The sequence below is a fragment of the Heterodontus francisci genome, chromosome 16, assembly GCF_036365525.1.
Source record: "Heterodontus francisci isolate sHetFra1 chromosome 16, sHetFra1.hap1, whole genome shotgun sequence".
Taxonomy (NCBI): domain Eukaryota; kingdom Metazoa; phylum Chordata; class Chondrichthyes; order Heterodontiformes; family Heterodontidae; genus Heterodontus; species Heterodontus francisci.
The window spans coordinates 102,306,504-102,322,637 of NC_090386.1; the positions used below are offsets into that span (position 1 = coordinate 102,306,504).

Below are 16,134 nucleotides of genomic sequence, written 5' to 3' on the forward strand. Positions count from 1 at the left end.
TTTCCAGATTTTCTGTTTGTTTCAGAGTTCCACCACCTTTGTTTTCTCAATTACCAAAATAATCCATAAATTACAGGGTTACTGAGCAACGATATAAAATAAAGTGAGAAATCCAAGCGGAGGTGACAGCACCAGGCTTGGCAAGAGGCCTTCAATAGGCAAGGTTTCCTGAAGAAAATGGAGCAAGGTAATGTCTTCATCTTCTTACTCAGCAATCCTCTCCCTCCACTCAATTCTAGCAAAAACAGCCACCTCTGCAGCCAATAAATATGAAGCACAGTTGCCAAGTGTTGGTTACTAGAGAGAAGTGGTATACAGAGCATCATCCAAGAAAGCCAGTAAAATAAAATAGCTTTCCTTGAAACATCTGCTAATGGGTGCAATGAATACGATAAGAAATAGGAGGAGTAGGCCATTCAGCCCCTCAAGCCTGCCTCACCATTCAATAAGATCATGGTTGATCTGATTGTGGCCTTAACTCCACTTTCCTGCCTGCCCCCCATAACCCATAACAATGATTCAGCAGCTTGAATGCTAAAAGAGAAACTAACTGTTACGACTAGGGGAGGGAGGGGTATAGGGTTCCTCTCCCAGCCTTTTCCTGGTTCAGCCGTAACAGAGTTTAACTTTTAAAAACAGTGTTTTAGCTTCGCCTCAGTGAGCCGTTGCTCCCTGCTCTCTAATTGCAAATGCAAAGAAATCAATCAGACAGGTTTTCTCAGATTTAAACAGGAAAGGTGCAAGTTTATTAAACTGAAAACTCTCAGTTAAAACTACTAAGAATACACGAGAATGACTTACCTGATGACAGGAGCGGTGGCGGCTGGTGGACCTGGGCAGAAGCTGATCCGGAGCGGGAGCTGTAGAGAGCACGGGGCTCGAGGCCCTCACTTACCTGAAAGCAGGAGCAGCGGCGACTGGCGGACCTGGGCAGAAGCTGATCCGGAGCGGGACCTGTAGAGAGCGCAGAGCTCGAGATCCTCACTTACCTGAAAACAGGAGCAGCGGCGGCTGGCGGACCTGGGCAGAAGCTGATCCTGAGCGGGACCTGTAGAGAGCGCAGAGCTCGAGATCCTCACTTACCTGAAAACAGGAGCAGCGGCGAATGGCAGACCTGCTCTCTCTCTCTTGGCGCACGTTGAGACTTGCAAAAAAACTGAGTGACATCACGGGAAATCTGCAAGGTGACTGGTTGGGTGTGTAGCAGCTGTTAGTGTATTTAAATAGCTTAAACAAAGGGGAAAGTGTTTTTGTTGAAAAAAACCTCTAGTGATAAGGTGAGTACTACTAAAGTGTTTTTTTTTAATTCAGTGTAACTTATTAAGGATTTTAGACTGTAGTAGGTAGAACAAGGTCCCCAGTGTAATTAGTATTTTTTAATTAAGGGAGTAACTAATTAATCGGAGGGTAAGTCATGACAGGAGAACTCAGCCCCGTAATATGCTCCTCCTGCGCTATGTGGGAAATCAGGGACACTTCCACTGTCCCTGACGAGCATGTATGCAGGACGTTTATCCATCTGCAGCTACTGGCTACCCACATTACGGAGTGGAGCTGCGGGTAGATTCACTATGGAGCATCTGCGATGCTAAGAACATCGTGGATATCACGTTTAGTGAGGTGGTCACACCACAGGTAATGGTTGCACAGGCAGAAAAGGGATGGGTGACCACCAGGCGGAGTAGCAGACACAGGCAGGTAGTGCGGAATGCCCTGTGGCCATCCCCCTCTCAAACAGATATACCACTTTGGATACTATTTGGCGGAGTGGGGGGGAAATGACCTCTTAGGGGAAAGCAGCAACAGCCAAGTCCATGGCACCACAGAGGGCTCTGCTGCTTAGCAGGGGAGGAAAAAGGGTGGAAGAGCTATCGTGACAGGGGATTCTATTGTAAGGGGTGCAGACAGGCGTTTCTGTGGCCGCAAACGAGATTCCAGGATGGTATGTTGCCTCCCTGGTGCTAAGGTCAAGGATGTCATGGAGCGGCTGCAGGACATTCTGAAGAGGGAGGGTGAACTGTCAGAGGTCGTGATACACATTGGTACCAAAGACATAGGTAGAAAGAGGGATGAGATCCTGCAACAAGAATTTAGAGAGCTAGGTAGCAGATTAAAAAGCAGGACCTCAAAGGTTGTAATCTCTGGATTACTCCCTGTGCCACGTGCTAGCGCGTATAGGAATAGGATAGAGCAGATGAATGCGTGGCTGAGGAGATGGTGCAAGAGGGAGGGCTTTAGGTCCCTGGATCACCGGGTCTGCTTCTGGCAAAAGTGGGACCTGTATAAGTTGGACGGGTTGCACCTGAACGGACCGGGACCAACATCCTTGCTGGGAGGTTTGCTAGTGCTGTTGGAGGCGGGGTTTAAACTAATTTGGTAGGGGGATGGGATACAGACTGGACATATAGTAGTGTGTGAGGCACAGCCAAATATAGAAGAGAAACTGAGTCAGTCTGGAAGGCAGAGCAAATATAGACCTGTTAAGGCACAAGTGAAAAATGCACGGCTCGATTGCATTTACTTTAATGCAAGGAGTCTTACTAATAAGGCAAATGAATTGAGGGCATTGATTAGCACATGGGATTATGATATTATTGCTATCACAAAGACATGGCTGAGGGAGGGGTAGGACTGGCAACTCAATATTCCAGGGTATAGAATCTTCAGCTGTGATAGGGGAGGGGATAAAAGAGGTGGTGGTATTGCACTGTTGATCAAGGGTACGACTCTATGTCTCTATGGATCAATTACTGCAGTAAGGAGGGATGATATCTTAAAAGGTTCTTCAAATAAGGCTATATGGGTAGAGCTTAAGAACAAAAGGAGGGCAACACTTGGCTGGGCATGTACTACAGGCCTCCAAACAGTCAGGGAGAGATAGCGGAACAGATATGTAAGAAAATCTCAGAGAGGTGTAAAAGTAATAGGGTAATAGTAGGGGATTTCAACTTACCGAATATCAATTGGGATAGTCTTAGAGCAAAAGACTTAAAGGGGGTGGAATTCTTAAAGTGTATACAGGAGAGCTTTTTGAGCCAGTACGTAGAAAGTCCTACACGAGAAGGGACAGTACTGGACCTAATCCTAGGGAATGAAGCTGGACTAGTGGCAGAAGTACAGTGGGGGAGCACTTCGGGGATAGTGACCACAACTCTATGATTTAAGGTAGTTATGGAAAAGGACAAAATAAAGGACAGAAATAAAGGTACTGAATTGAGGAAAGGCCGATTTCAATTTGATAAAACAGGATCTGGCCAAAGTGGATTGGGAGCTGCTATGTGCAGGAAAGTCTACATCAGGCCAGTGGGAGTCATTCAAAAAGGAAATAGTGAGGGTTCAGAGCCAACATGAACCCGTTAAGGTGAAGGGTAGGACCATCAAGTCCAGGGAACCCTGGATGTCAACGGATATAGAGTACTGGATCAGGAAAAAAAAAGGCTTATGGCAGATTCAGAGCGCTGAAAACAGCGGAGGCATTAGAGGAGTATAGAAAGTGTAGGGGGGTACTTAAAAAAGTAATTAGGAGAGCGAAGTGGGGACATGAAAAAACACTGGTGAGCAAGATAAAGGAAAATCCTAAGGCATTTTATAAGTATATTAAGGGCAAGAGGATAACAAGGGAAAGAGTAGGGTCCATTAGGGACCAAAGTGGCAATCTGTGTGTGGAGCCGGAGGACATAGGTGAGGTTTTAAATGATTACTTTTCATCTGTTTTCACTGTGGAGAAGGACGATGTAGGTGTAGAGATTAGGGAGGGGGGATTGCGATGTACTTGAACATAGGAAGTATTAGATGTTTTAGCAGGCTTAAAAGTGGATAAATTCCCAGGCACAGATGAGATGTATCCCAGGCTGTTATGTGAGGCAAGGGAGGTGATAGCAGGGGCTCTCACACAAATTTTCAAATCCTCTCTGGCCAAAGGAGAGGTACCAGAGGACTGGAGGACAGCGAATGTGGTACCATTATTCAAGAAGGGTAGTAGGGATAGACCAGGTAATTACAGGCCGGTGAGTCTAACATCAGTGAATGGGAAACTGAGGGATAGGATTAATCTCCACCTGGAGAGGCAGGGATTAATCAGGGATAGTCAGCATGGCTTTGTCAGGGGGAGATCGTGTCTAACTAACTTGATAGAATTTTTCGAGGAGGTGACTAGATGTGTAGATGAGGGTAAAGCAGTTGATGTAGTCCACATGGACTTCAGTAAGGCTTTGGATAATGTCCCACATGGGAGATTAGTTAAGAAGGTAAGAGCCCAGGGGATCCAGGGCAATTTGGCAAATTGGATCCAAAATTGGCTTAGTGGCAAGAAACAGAGGGTAATGGTCGAGGGTTGTTTTTGCGAGTGGAAGCCTGTGACCAGTGGTGTACCGCAGGGATCGGTGCTGGGACCCTTGCTGTTTGTAATGTACATTCATGATTTAGACGTGAATATAGGAGGTATAAGTAAGTTCGCAGATGACACGAAAACTGGTGGTGTCGTAAATAGTGAAGAGGAAAGCCTTTAGATTACAGGATATAGATGGGCTGGTAAGATGGGCAGAGCTGTGGCAAATGGAAATTTATCCTGAGAAGTGAGAGGTGATGCATTTTGGGAAGACTAACAAGGCAAGGGAATATACAATGGATGGTAGGACCCTAGGAAGTACAGAAGGTCAGAGGGACTTTGGTGTACCTGTCCATAGATCACTGAAGGCAGCAGCACAGGTAGATAAGTTGGTTAGGAAGGCATATGGGATACTTGCCTTTATTAGCCAGGCGTAGAATAGAAGAGCAGGGAGGTTATGATGGAGCTGTATAAAATGCTGGTTAGGCCACAGCTGGAGTACTGTGTACAGTCCTGGGCACCACACTATGGGAAGGATGTGATTGCACTGGAGAGGGTGCAGAGGAGATTCACCAGGATGTTACCTGGGCTGGAGCATTTCAGCTATGAAGAGAGACTGAAAAGGTTAAGGCGGTTTTCCTTATACAGAGAAGGATGAGGGGGAACATGATTGAGGTATACAAAATTATGAGGGGCATTGATAGGTTAGATAGGAAGAAACTTTTTCCCTTAGCGGAGGGGTCAATAACCAGGGGGCATAGATTTAAGGTAAGGGGCAGGATTTGAGGAAAACTTTTTTCACCCAGAGGGTGGTTGGAATCTGGAATACACTGCCTGAATCGGTGGTAGACAGGAACCCTCACAACATTTAAGAAGTATTTAGATGAGCACTTGAAACACCATAGCATACAAGGCTACGGGCCAAGTGCTGGAAAATGGGACTAGAATAGTTAGGTGCTTGATGGCCGGCAGACACGGTGGGCCCGTTTCTGTGCTGTATAACTCTATGACGCGACCATGCTATAAACACACAAGTAAATAGATAGAGGAGGAGAAAGCATTAAGTGTGGTGGGGGGGGGGGGGGGGGGGGGGGGAAGGTTTAAAGTAATAGATGGCGTTCAGTTACTGGTTTGGGTCTGGATGTAAAGTCTTTGATTCAAGTTAAGTCTTGCAGTTCTCGTTGGGACGCAGTGCACACTTTCAAACTTGTTTCGCTGGTCTTCTGTCTTGAGTTACTTCCATGGGTCCCAGGAACTTGGCATGAGAGAGAGAGAGAGAGAGGGAGATGCTCTCTTCTTGAAGTTTAGTTGCAGTCTCTTCCCAAACTGTCCTGTGTCAGGCACAATTCAAAAAGCCCCAGGGTGGCCAGCAGGTTAGTCATGTGACTAGTTCCTTGTGTGGAGCAGCCTCACCTGCGAGATTTGTGGATTCCACCAAATATACCGGACACACTCAGTGTGGGGGGGTGGAATACTCTCTCAATATCTCTTGATCATCACTATTGACAAAACCCATCTGGCTAACTGAATCAGGGAATACTCCCATTGCCTTTTTCATGCAACTGTCTTTTAGAATGCAAATGTGCAGCCATGTTTTCAGCCACTGTTGTGGTCTTTTTAAACAAGATATTTCAAGTCCGTATCAGTTCAAAATAATGTTCTATATGACGAAATTAATATGTTTCATTTTAGCAGGTGTGGCTTCCGTCACACTGATATTTGGTTCTTACCTATTGCACTCATTAGCGCTATATCAAATTGGGGTGGGAGGGAGAGCACAGAATTCTCAGTGTACACTCTATGCCACTGCACCACCAGTGACCCCCAGCCTGCTCAGCAAGACCCTTCACAATTGGAATTTTCAGATGGCAAGGTTCAGTCATTGCATCCAAGAACTAATCACTGAGCTGAACTAATCATAATTAACGTTTTCACTGCAAACCTATATTCAAGGGATCAGGAATACCAAAGCCGGGGAATTGAACATTTTTCAGGATCAAAGAAACTCAATAAACAATGCCATATTGTCTGCAGATGATGTGAAACGTGGCAGAGTAGTAGATTGCGTTGAGGATACTTATAAGTTTCAAGACAGACAGGATGGTGAAATGGGCAGAAACCTGGTAAATGGAGTTTGATGCAGAGAAGTGTGAAGTGATGTACTTTGGGAGGACTAATCTGTATATGCAATATACTATAAATTACAATTTTGAAACATTTAAGTGAGCAGAGATCTTAGTGTCCATATATATATAAATCCTTAAAAGGTGTTGGGGAACTGGATAAGGTGGTTAAAAGCATTTGGGTTATTTGGGTTTATAAATAGAGGAATAGAATATAAAAGCAAACAAAACATGTTAGAACTTTATAAATCCCTGGTTAGGCAGGCCGCAGCTAGAGTATTGTGGACAATTCTGGCCACCACATTTCTGAAAAGATGTAGAGGCTTTAGAAAGGGTACACAGGAGGTTTACAAGGATGAGGGACCTCAGTTATGAGGAGAGGTTGGAAAAGTTAGGACTGTTCTCCATGGAACAGAGAAGTTTAAGAGGTGACCTAATTGAGGTGTTCAAGATGATAAGGGGTTTTGACAGAGTAAATAAGATAGATTAAATAAATGTAAACAATAGATAAATCTTGCTTCCTCTGGCAAGTGGGTCAATAACTAGAGTCATGGATTCAAAATCATTGGAAAAAGAGGGGAGAGGAGAAGTTTTTTCACTCAGTTGTCAGGAGCTGGAATGTTTTACCACAAAGGCGGTGGAATCTGGTTCGATAAATAATTTTAAAAAGGGAGTTAGACAGATACTTGAGGATGAGGAACTTATAGGGTTACGGACAAAAAGTGGCCATGTAGGACCAAGCACGACTGCCCTTTCAAAAAGCCAGCACATGGACAATGGGCCAAATGGCCTCCTTCTGTGCTGCAAGTTTTTAACGATTCGGTGAAGCTATACGAATTATGCACCCTGGAACTCTCCTACTCAGTGACATTAGACTAAAGGGTAATTTATACAGCTTATATCGAAGGATCGGTAAGTTGTAATTAGTTTTTCTGCTGCACGCACTACTTCAGAATCAAGAGGCATAAAATCTAGCAACAGAAAACTGAAGTAAACTGCCAATTCAATCAGATGTTCCAGAGCAAAAGAGCCATCATTGTGCAGATGAAATTGTCAGCATGGGAGGGTGCTTCAACATTAGAGGCTATGGAGGGGAGACGTGTGGATGGATTCATCCTGGTTTGCTCCCAAACCCATTCACTCAGTACATGCAAGATTTCTCGTTATGACAATAATCAGTTAGATTCACAGAAGATAAAGTTGGCCACTATTGCTCACCTTTTATTTGCCAATTTCTTCACACGGAAAGAGAACAAGGAGGATGTGCTGGTTGCCAAGACTGACAGTAGTTTTTTCCCGTTACTGTGCAGATGTCCTCACCTTAAGACAGCAAGTAAGCTGCACTGCAGTTCATAACTTAACAGGCCACAGCACCACAAGATATTTTGAAATACCCTATGCAGGGGTTTCAGCAGTGCTTGTGGGACTCATGAGCCATTACTGGAGCTATCAGTGGTGTGGGATTAGTGAATCTCATTCCAGTGTGATGCACTGCCCATGGTATGATAAACAGTGAGCCAAATTAGTGAGATAATCCTGCCACTTCATAAATGATTTGGTCCAACCACAATTAAAACATGTAAAGTTCCAGTCACCACAGTATAAGGATATTGCAGCTACTGAAAGGATACAAGAGAGCAAAGTCCAGAAGGCTGTGTTGCCTGACCGGTGCCAGAGTTTGGTACATCTGCACAGGGCTGGAGAGGAACTTAAAATGGGAGGCGGTAGGTACCAACGACATAGGCAGGACAAGGAAAGAGTTCTGCATAGTCAGTATGAGGAGCTAGGCAGCAGATTAAGAAGCAGACCCTCAAAGGTAATAATCTATAGATGATAGACAGATTTTTAACTAGTAAAGGGTTGAAGGGTTATGTAGAACGGGCAGAAAAGTACAGTTGAGGCAGAGATGAGATCAGCCATGCTCGTATTGAATGGCAGAGCAGGCGCGAGGGGCTGAATTGCCTACTCCTGCTCCTAGTTCTTATGACCTTACCTGAGCCACATGAAAATTGGCATAGGGCGAATAAGATTAGAGAAGTTAATGCGTGGCCCAAAACTGGTGCGGTAAAAGTGGGTTCCAGTTCGTGGGCACTGGCACCAGTACTGGGCAAAGTGGGGGCTATATGGTTGGGACGGTCTACACCTGAACTGTGTTGCAGCAAGTGTTCTAGCCAGCCGCAAAACTAGGGAAGTAAAGAGCAGTTGTTTGGTAGTACAGAACTTGAGTATTGCTAAAATTAGAGACATTTTGTCGAAGCTTTTCGTCTTGCACTCATCAGGACAATCCGCAAGAATACCAATGTAAGGGAAGCAACAAATTTATACTGAGAACAGTGCTGATTGGTTGGCAAGTGGACTCTGATTGGTAGAGGCCTTGCCATGGAGAATGCATCAGTTATGGTGACTGACAATTAACTGCCAAACTTTGTTTGAAATTTAAACCAGGCAGCTTGACTCTGATTGGTCAAGGCATTGCCCTGAGGAATGAACCAGCCAATGGCTATTGCTCACTTTGTTTAGCTGAAACAGGCACAATGTGTGTACATGTTCTTTCTGTCTGCAAAGAACAGGATACTGTGTATTAATATATGTAGCTTCCAGTACGTGCAAATGCACCACACTGCAAGCCTGACTGACAATCTTAAATTGGTTGTCAATGTAGTTCTTAGCATACTGAGGATGGAATGGCCTACTTCTGCTCCTAACTCATATGGCCCCTCAAAACTGCTCCGCCATTCAATAAGATCATGGCTGATCCATTTATGTCTTGAAATCCACACTCCCATCTACCCCCAATAACCTTTGGCTCCCTTGCCTAACAAGAATCTATCTGCCTCCGCCTTGAAGATATTCAATGACCCCGCCTCCACCACCTTCTGAGGCAGAGAATTTCAAAGTCACACAACCCTCAGAAAAAAATTCTCCTCATCTCTGTCCTAAAAAGGCGACCCCTAATCTTAAAACAGTGCCCCCTTGTTCTGGACTCACCCACAGAGGAAACATCCTTTCCACGTCCACCTTGTCAAGACCGTTCAGGATCTTATAAACTTCAATCAAGTCTCCCCTCACTCTTCGAAACTCCAGTGAAAACAAGCCGAGTCTGTCCAACCTTTCCTCATAAGACAATCCGCTCATTCCAGACATCAATCTAGTAAACCTCCTCTGAACCACCTCCAACGCATTCACATCCTTCCTTAAATAAGACCAAAACTGCACACAGTATTCGAGATGTGGTCTCACCAATGCCCTGTATAACTGAAGCATAACATCCTTACTTTTATTTTCAACTCCTCTCGTAATAAAGGATAGCATTCCATTAGCCTTCTTTATGACTGCTGAACCTGCATACTAACTTTTTGTGACTCATGCAGTGGAACACTTAGATCCCTCTGCACCTTGGAATTCTGTAGTAGTTCCCCATTTAAGAAATACACTGCTTTTTTATTCTTCCTGCCAAAGTGAATAACTTCACATTTTCCCACATTATACTCCATCTGTCACCGATTTTTGCCCACTCGCTCAACCTATCTATATTGGTCTGCAACCTCATGTTCCCTTCATGACATACTTTTCTACCTATCTTTGTGTCATCTGCAAATTTAGCTACCATGCCATCGCTCCCCTCATTTAAGTCATTGATACAAATTGTAAAAAGTTGAAGCCCCGGCACAGACCCCTGCGGGACTCCATTCGTCACATCCTACCAATCAGAAAAGGACCCATTTATGCATACTCTCTGTTTTCTGCCAGCCAGCCAATCTTCTATCCATGCTAATATGTTACCCCCTACACCATGAGCTCCTACTTTGCGCAATAACATTTTATGTGGCACCATGTCAAATGCCTTCTGGAAATCAAAGTACAGTACGTTAACAGGCTGCCTTTTATCCATAGCTCATGTTACTCCTTCAAAGAACTCCAATAAATTGGTTAAACATGATTTCTCTTTCACAAAACCATGCTGACTATTCCCGATTTCCTTGAGTTTTTCTAAGTGCCCAGCTATAGCCTCCTTAATGATCGATTCTAACACCTTCCCCACGACAGATGTCAATCCAACTGGCCTATAGTTACCTGTTTTCTGCCTCCCCTCCCACTTCTTGAATAGAGGGGTTACATTTGCTACTTTCCAGTCTGATGGAACCTTTCCAGCATCTAGCGAATTTTGAAAAATGACCACCAACGCATCTACTACCTCATTAGCCACCTCTTTTAAGACCCTCGGATGAAGCCCATCAGGATCCGGGGACTTGTCAGTCCGCAGCTCCATCAGTTTGCTCAGTACCACTTCCCTGGTGACTGTAATTTCACCAAGTTTCTCTCTTCCTTCCACCTCCTGATTTACAGCTATTACTGGATTATTTTTTGGATCCTCTATAGTGAAGACAGAAGCAAAATATTTGTTCATTTCATCCGCCATTTCCTTATTATCTATTAACTCCCATTCTCACTCTCTAGAGGACCAACACTCACTTTACTTACTCTTTTCCTTTTTAAAATACCTGTAGAAACTCTTACTATCTGTTTTTACATTTCTAGCTAGCTTCCTCTCATAAAAGCATAAGAAAATAAGAAATAGGAGCAGGAGCAGGCCATTCAGCCCCTCAAGCCTGCCCTGCCATTCAGTAAGATCATGGTTGATCTGTCTTAGACCTCAACTCCTCTTTCGGGCCTGCTCCGCATAACCCTCGACTCCCCAAGATTTCAAAAATCTATCTACCTCCTCCTTAAATACATTTAGTGACTGAGCCTCCACAACTCTAAGGTAGAGAATTCCAGATATTCACCACCTTCTGAGAGAAGAAATTCCTTCACATCTCAGTTTTAAATGTGTGACCCCTTATTCTGTAACTATGTCCCCTAGTTCGAGATTGTCCCACCAATGGAAACATATTCTCAACATCTACTCTGTCAAGCCCCCTCAGAATCTTGTATGTTTCAATAAGATCACCTCTCATTCTTCTAAACTCCAATGAATAAAGGCCTAACCTGTTTGGCCGTTCTTGATAAGACAACCCCTTCATCCCAGGAGTCAGCCTAGTGAACCTTTACTGAACTGCCTCCAATGCGAGTATATCCTTCCTTAAACGGGGACCAAAACGGAACGCAGTACTCCAGGTGCGGCATCACCAACACCCTATACAGTTGTAACAAGACTTCCCTATTTTTAAACTCTAATCCCCCAGCAATAAAAGCCAAAATTCCATTTGCCTTCCTAATTACTTGCTGCACCTGCATGCTAACCTTTTGTGTTTCCTGTACAAGAACACCCAGATCCCTCTGTACTGCAGTATTTTGTAGTCTTTCTCCATCTAAATAATAATCTGCCTTTTTATTCTTCCTACCAAAGTGGATGACCTCACACTTTCCCACATTGAACTCCATCTGCCAAGTTTTTGCCCATTCACTTAACCTATCTATATCCCTTTGCAGATTCTTTGTGTCCTCATCACAACATGTCTTCCCACCTATTTTTGTATCATCAGCAAATCTGGATACACTACACTCTGTCCCTTCCTCCAAGTCATTAATATAGATAGTAAATAGTTGAGACCCCAGGATCGATCCTTGTGGTACCCCACTAGTTACAGCTTTCCAACTTGAAAAAGACCCATTGATCCCAACTCTCTACCTTCTGTATGTTAGCCAAACCTCAATCCATGACAACACATTATCCCCAATAACCTGATCTCCTATTTTGTGCAATAACCTTTTATGTGGCGCCTTCTGAAAATCCAAATACACTACATCTACCAGTTCCCCTTTATCCACTCTGCTTGTTCTATCCTCAAAGAACTCTAGCAAATTTGTCAAACATGATTTCCCTTTCATAAAACCATGTTGACTGTTTGATTGCATTATGTTTTTCTAAATGTCTTGCTATTTCTTCCTTAATAATGGACTCCAGCATTTTCCCGATGACAGATGTTAAGCTAACTGGTCTATAGTTTCCTGCTTTCTGTCCCCCTCTTTTCTTGAATAGGGGTGTCACATTAGTGGTTTTCCAATCCACTGATACCCGACCGGAATCCAGTGAGCTTTGGTATATTATGACCAATGCCTCCACTATCTCTGCAGCCACTTCTTTTAAAACGCTTGGATGCAGGCCATCAGGTCCTGGTGACTTGTCTGCTTTTAGTCCCATCAGGTTGTCCCTCCCATTTACACCTTGCTCATCTATTATTGTTGGGATGTTTATAGTGTCCTCCACCATGAAGACCGATGCAAAATACTGGTTTAAATTATCTGCCATTTCCCTGTTATTAATTCCCCAGTCTCATCCTCTAAGGGTCCCACACTTACTTCAGCTACTCTCTTCCTTTTTATATACCCATAGAAGCTCTTACTGTTTGTTTTTATATTTCTTACCATTTTACTCTCAATCAGTTTTCTCCCTCTTTATTTAGATTTTTTAGTCACCCAATCCTCTGGCCTACCACTAGCTTTCACCGCTTTGTACGACTTTGTTTCTCATTTGATACTCTCCTTAACTTCCTTTGTTTCCACAGGTGGTTCATCGTTCTTATTGAGGACTTCCTTCCTTCTGACCAGAATAAACATTTGCTGAGCATTATGAAATACTTGCTTAAAATTCTGCCACTGCTCATCTACTGACTTTCCCTTTAGTCTATTTTCCCAGCCAGCTTTAGACAACTCTTTCTTCATACCTCTGTAATTGCCCTTGTTTAAGTTGAAGACACTGGTTTGAGTCCAGAGTTGCTCTCCCTCAAACTGAATTTGAAATTCTACCATGTTATGATCGCTTCCCCCAAGAAAATCCTTAACTACGAGATCTCTCATCATTCCGACCTCAATACACATTACCAAATCTAAAATAGCCTGTTCCCGGGTAGGTTCTGCAACGTATTGTTCTAAGAAACAATCCCTGATGCACTCTACAAATTCATCTTCCATGCTACCCTTGCTAATTTGATTTGTCCAGTCTATATGCAGATTAAAATCACCCATGATAATTGCAGTGCCCTTCTTACACGCCTCCATTATTTGCTGATTAATACTTTGTCCTACAGAGAGGCAACTCCTCACGGGCCTGTAGACCAGTCCTACCTGTGATTTTTTTCCCTTGCTATTCCTTATTTCCACCCAAACCGATTCTACATCACGATCTATTACACCTATATCATTACTCAGAACTGCACTGATCCCTTCCTTTAATAACAAAGCTACCCCACCTCCTTTTCCTTTCTGCCTATTCTTCCGGAACGTTGAATATGCTTGAACTTATACTCTAATTTCTTTCTCCTGATTAACCTTTTAGTCATTCTCTGCCATTCTTGATATTCTGACCAATCATCTGACCTGCCACTCATCTTTGCACAATTTATTTTATTTTTTTTTTAAAGAGATACAACACTGAAACAGGCCCTTCGGCCCACCGAGTCTGTGCCGACCAACAACCACCCATTTATACTAATCCTACATTAATCCCATATTCTCTACCACATCCCCAACATTCTCCTACCACCTACCTACACTAGGGGCAATTTTTAATGGCCTATTTACCCATCAACCTGCAAGTCTTTGGAGGTGGGAGGAAACCGGAGCACCAGACGGAAACCCACGCAGACACAGGGAGAACTTGCAAACTTCGCACAGGCAGTACCCAGAATTGAACCCGGGTCGCTTGAGCTGTGAGGCTGCGGTGCTAACCACTGCGCCACTGTGCCGCCCAGATGCTTTATCCTTAAGTTTAATGCTTTCCTTAACTTCTTTAGTTAGGGTCCTGCTTGAGAGGCCTACTCCTGCTCCTAATTTCCATGCTCGTATGAGCAACCAGAATGATCAAAGGAATCCAGGGATGGATTAAGAGGAGTGATTATATCAATTGGACATGTCCTCACTGGGAAAGAGAAGGTTGAGAGGTGACGTGATTGCTGTTTTTAGGCTTATTCCAGTATAGTGTACGACACTCTTTAGTACTAACCTTTAAAATACCATGGCACAGCAACAGCCCGTCATTGTTGGGTTGGCTGTTCATGTATAATTTCTGCACCAGATGTGGGATTCCATTCCATTTCGCAGTTTTGTCCCTCTCTCTCAGCAAAGAATCTGGAATCTGCAAACAGTTAGATGTTATTCTGAAATTAAAAACTACAATCGGCACGTAATTTTGGTTTAAGGTTTCCTAAGAATCTATTTTCTATTTTCCCTTGTAAACTGGAAGAGACCCCTATGGCCAACAACCCCACTCTTGCTCCTAGTCTTTTGCAGTAAGATCTTACTCCTTATTGCATACTCTGGGGTTTATCAGTAAGAGGGAGTATTGAGTTAGCGAAATTTAATTACTAAAAGGGAATGTTGTTTTCACCATGAAAGGGAGGGGAGGGGGAGGAGAGGGTTAACAAATCTGTGGTTCTATGTTGACTGTCACTGCATTGCTTTTATTTCAAATATCCTCCTTCACTGCCCTTCCTGCCCCTTTCCACATCTCCCTCCAGAACATCCGTTTACTTGTGACCAAGGTCCTTGCTATCCATCAACTTATTGTGGATGATTTAATCAACATCACAGCCTTGACAAAAACCTGGCTGAGGGGTGATTGCACCTTCCCCTGAAATGAAGCCTCCTTCCACCATTTGCACTGCCTAACCCACCGTGGTGGCAGTGTGGCTCTTAGCAGATCACACCAGTTTGTCTGCCTACTCCTCTGGCACATTCTTCTTTAAACATCTCATCTTGTTGCACTCCTCTCAAAATCCTCAATCTCTACAGTCCATTGAAGTGCAATAAAAATTTTCTCTCATATCTTCATTGCGTTCCTCCCTCAGCACTGAGCAACTTCTCATCCTCAGCGATTTTGAGCTCCATCTCAGTTCATCATGCTCTTGAGTTCACTGCCTTCCTATCCTCACCTGATCTCAAACTTCACATAAACTCCCCAACCCACATTCACGACCACAGTCTTGACCTTGTCATCTCATTTGGCCTCACTACTCCCATCATATCAATCACAAAGTTATCTCTGATCACTTCCTTAGATCACTCTCCACTCACATATCCCTTCCCCCTCCTAACCCTACTTCCGACTGTCACACCCCTGGAAAAAACTATCACCAGTATTGGAGAAAGAAGGAGCTGTTCCATTGGAATGGCCTTCACCTGAACAATGCTGGGAACAGTGTCCTGACAGATCGTATAACTAGGACTATAGAGAGGGCTTTAAACTAAATAATGGCCGGTGGGGGGGGGGGGGGGGGGGGGAGGGGTTGAGGTGAGAGGAAATTTAGAAAGTTAACAAGAAAGGACAAGGCAACCATGCAGAGTAGTGACACGGCTAATGATAACCAGTGTATGACAGGAAGGGACAATGCATACAAACATGAGTCTACCAGCAAATTAGGTCAGAGTGGGGAAAAAATGATAAAAAGACAGAAATAAAGGCTCTTTATCTGAATGCATGCGGCATCCGTAAGAAGATGGATAAATTGATAGCACAAATAGAAATAAAGGGGTATGACATGATAGACATTATAGAGACGTGCTTGCAAGGTGAACAAGGCTGGGAACTAAATATTCTAGGGCATTTCACATTTAGGAAGAATAGGAGGAAAGAAAGAGGAAGTGGGTAGCTCTTAATAAAGGATCAGATCAGTACAGCAGTAATAAATTAACATGGCTTGCAAGATCAAGATGCAGAATCAGTTTGGGTGGAGATAAGAAATA

The 16,134-nt window shown here is 43.8% G+C and overlaps 1 protein-coding gene across 6 annotated transcripts in view; it reads right to left on the minus strand.

The window, feature by feature from the left end:
- The window catches only part of LOC137378421 (short transient receptor potential channel 4-associated protein-like), a 151,731-nt gene that overhangs the window by 113,271 nt on the left and 22,326 nt on the right, over window positions 1–16,134 (minus strand). For 4 of the 6 annotated variants that reach the window (XR_010976598.1, XR_010976597.1, XM_068048749.1 and 1 more), the window contains exon 2: window positions 14,396–14,527. The exons of 1 other annotated variant lie outside the window; for it this stretch is intronic. Coding sequence is in view for 3 of the 5 variants with exons in the window: in XM_068048749.1 (XP_067904850.1) it covers window positions 14,396–14,527 (132 nt within the window). In the remaining 2 variants the exon portion in view is untranslated. The remainder of the gene's footprint in view (window positions 1–14,395; window positions 14,528–16,134) is intronic. One more of the 6 variants, XM_068048751.1, reaches the window with a different exon arrangement.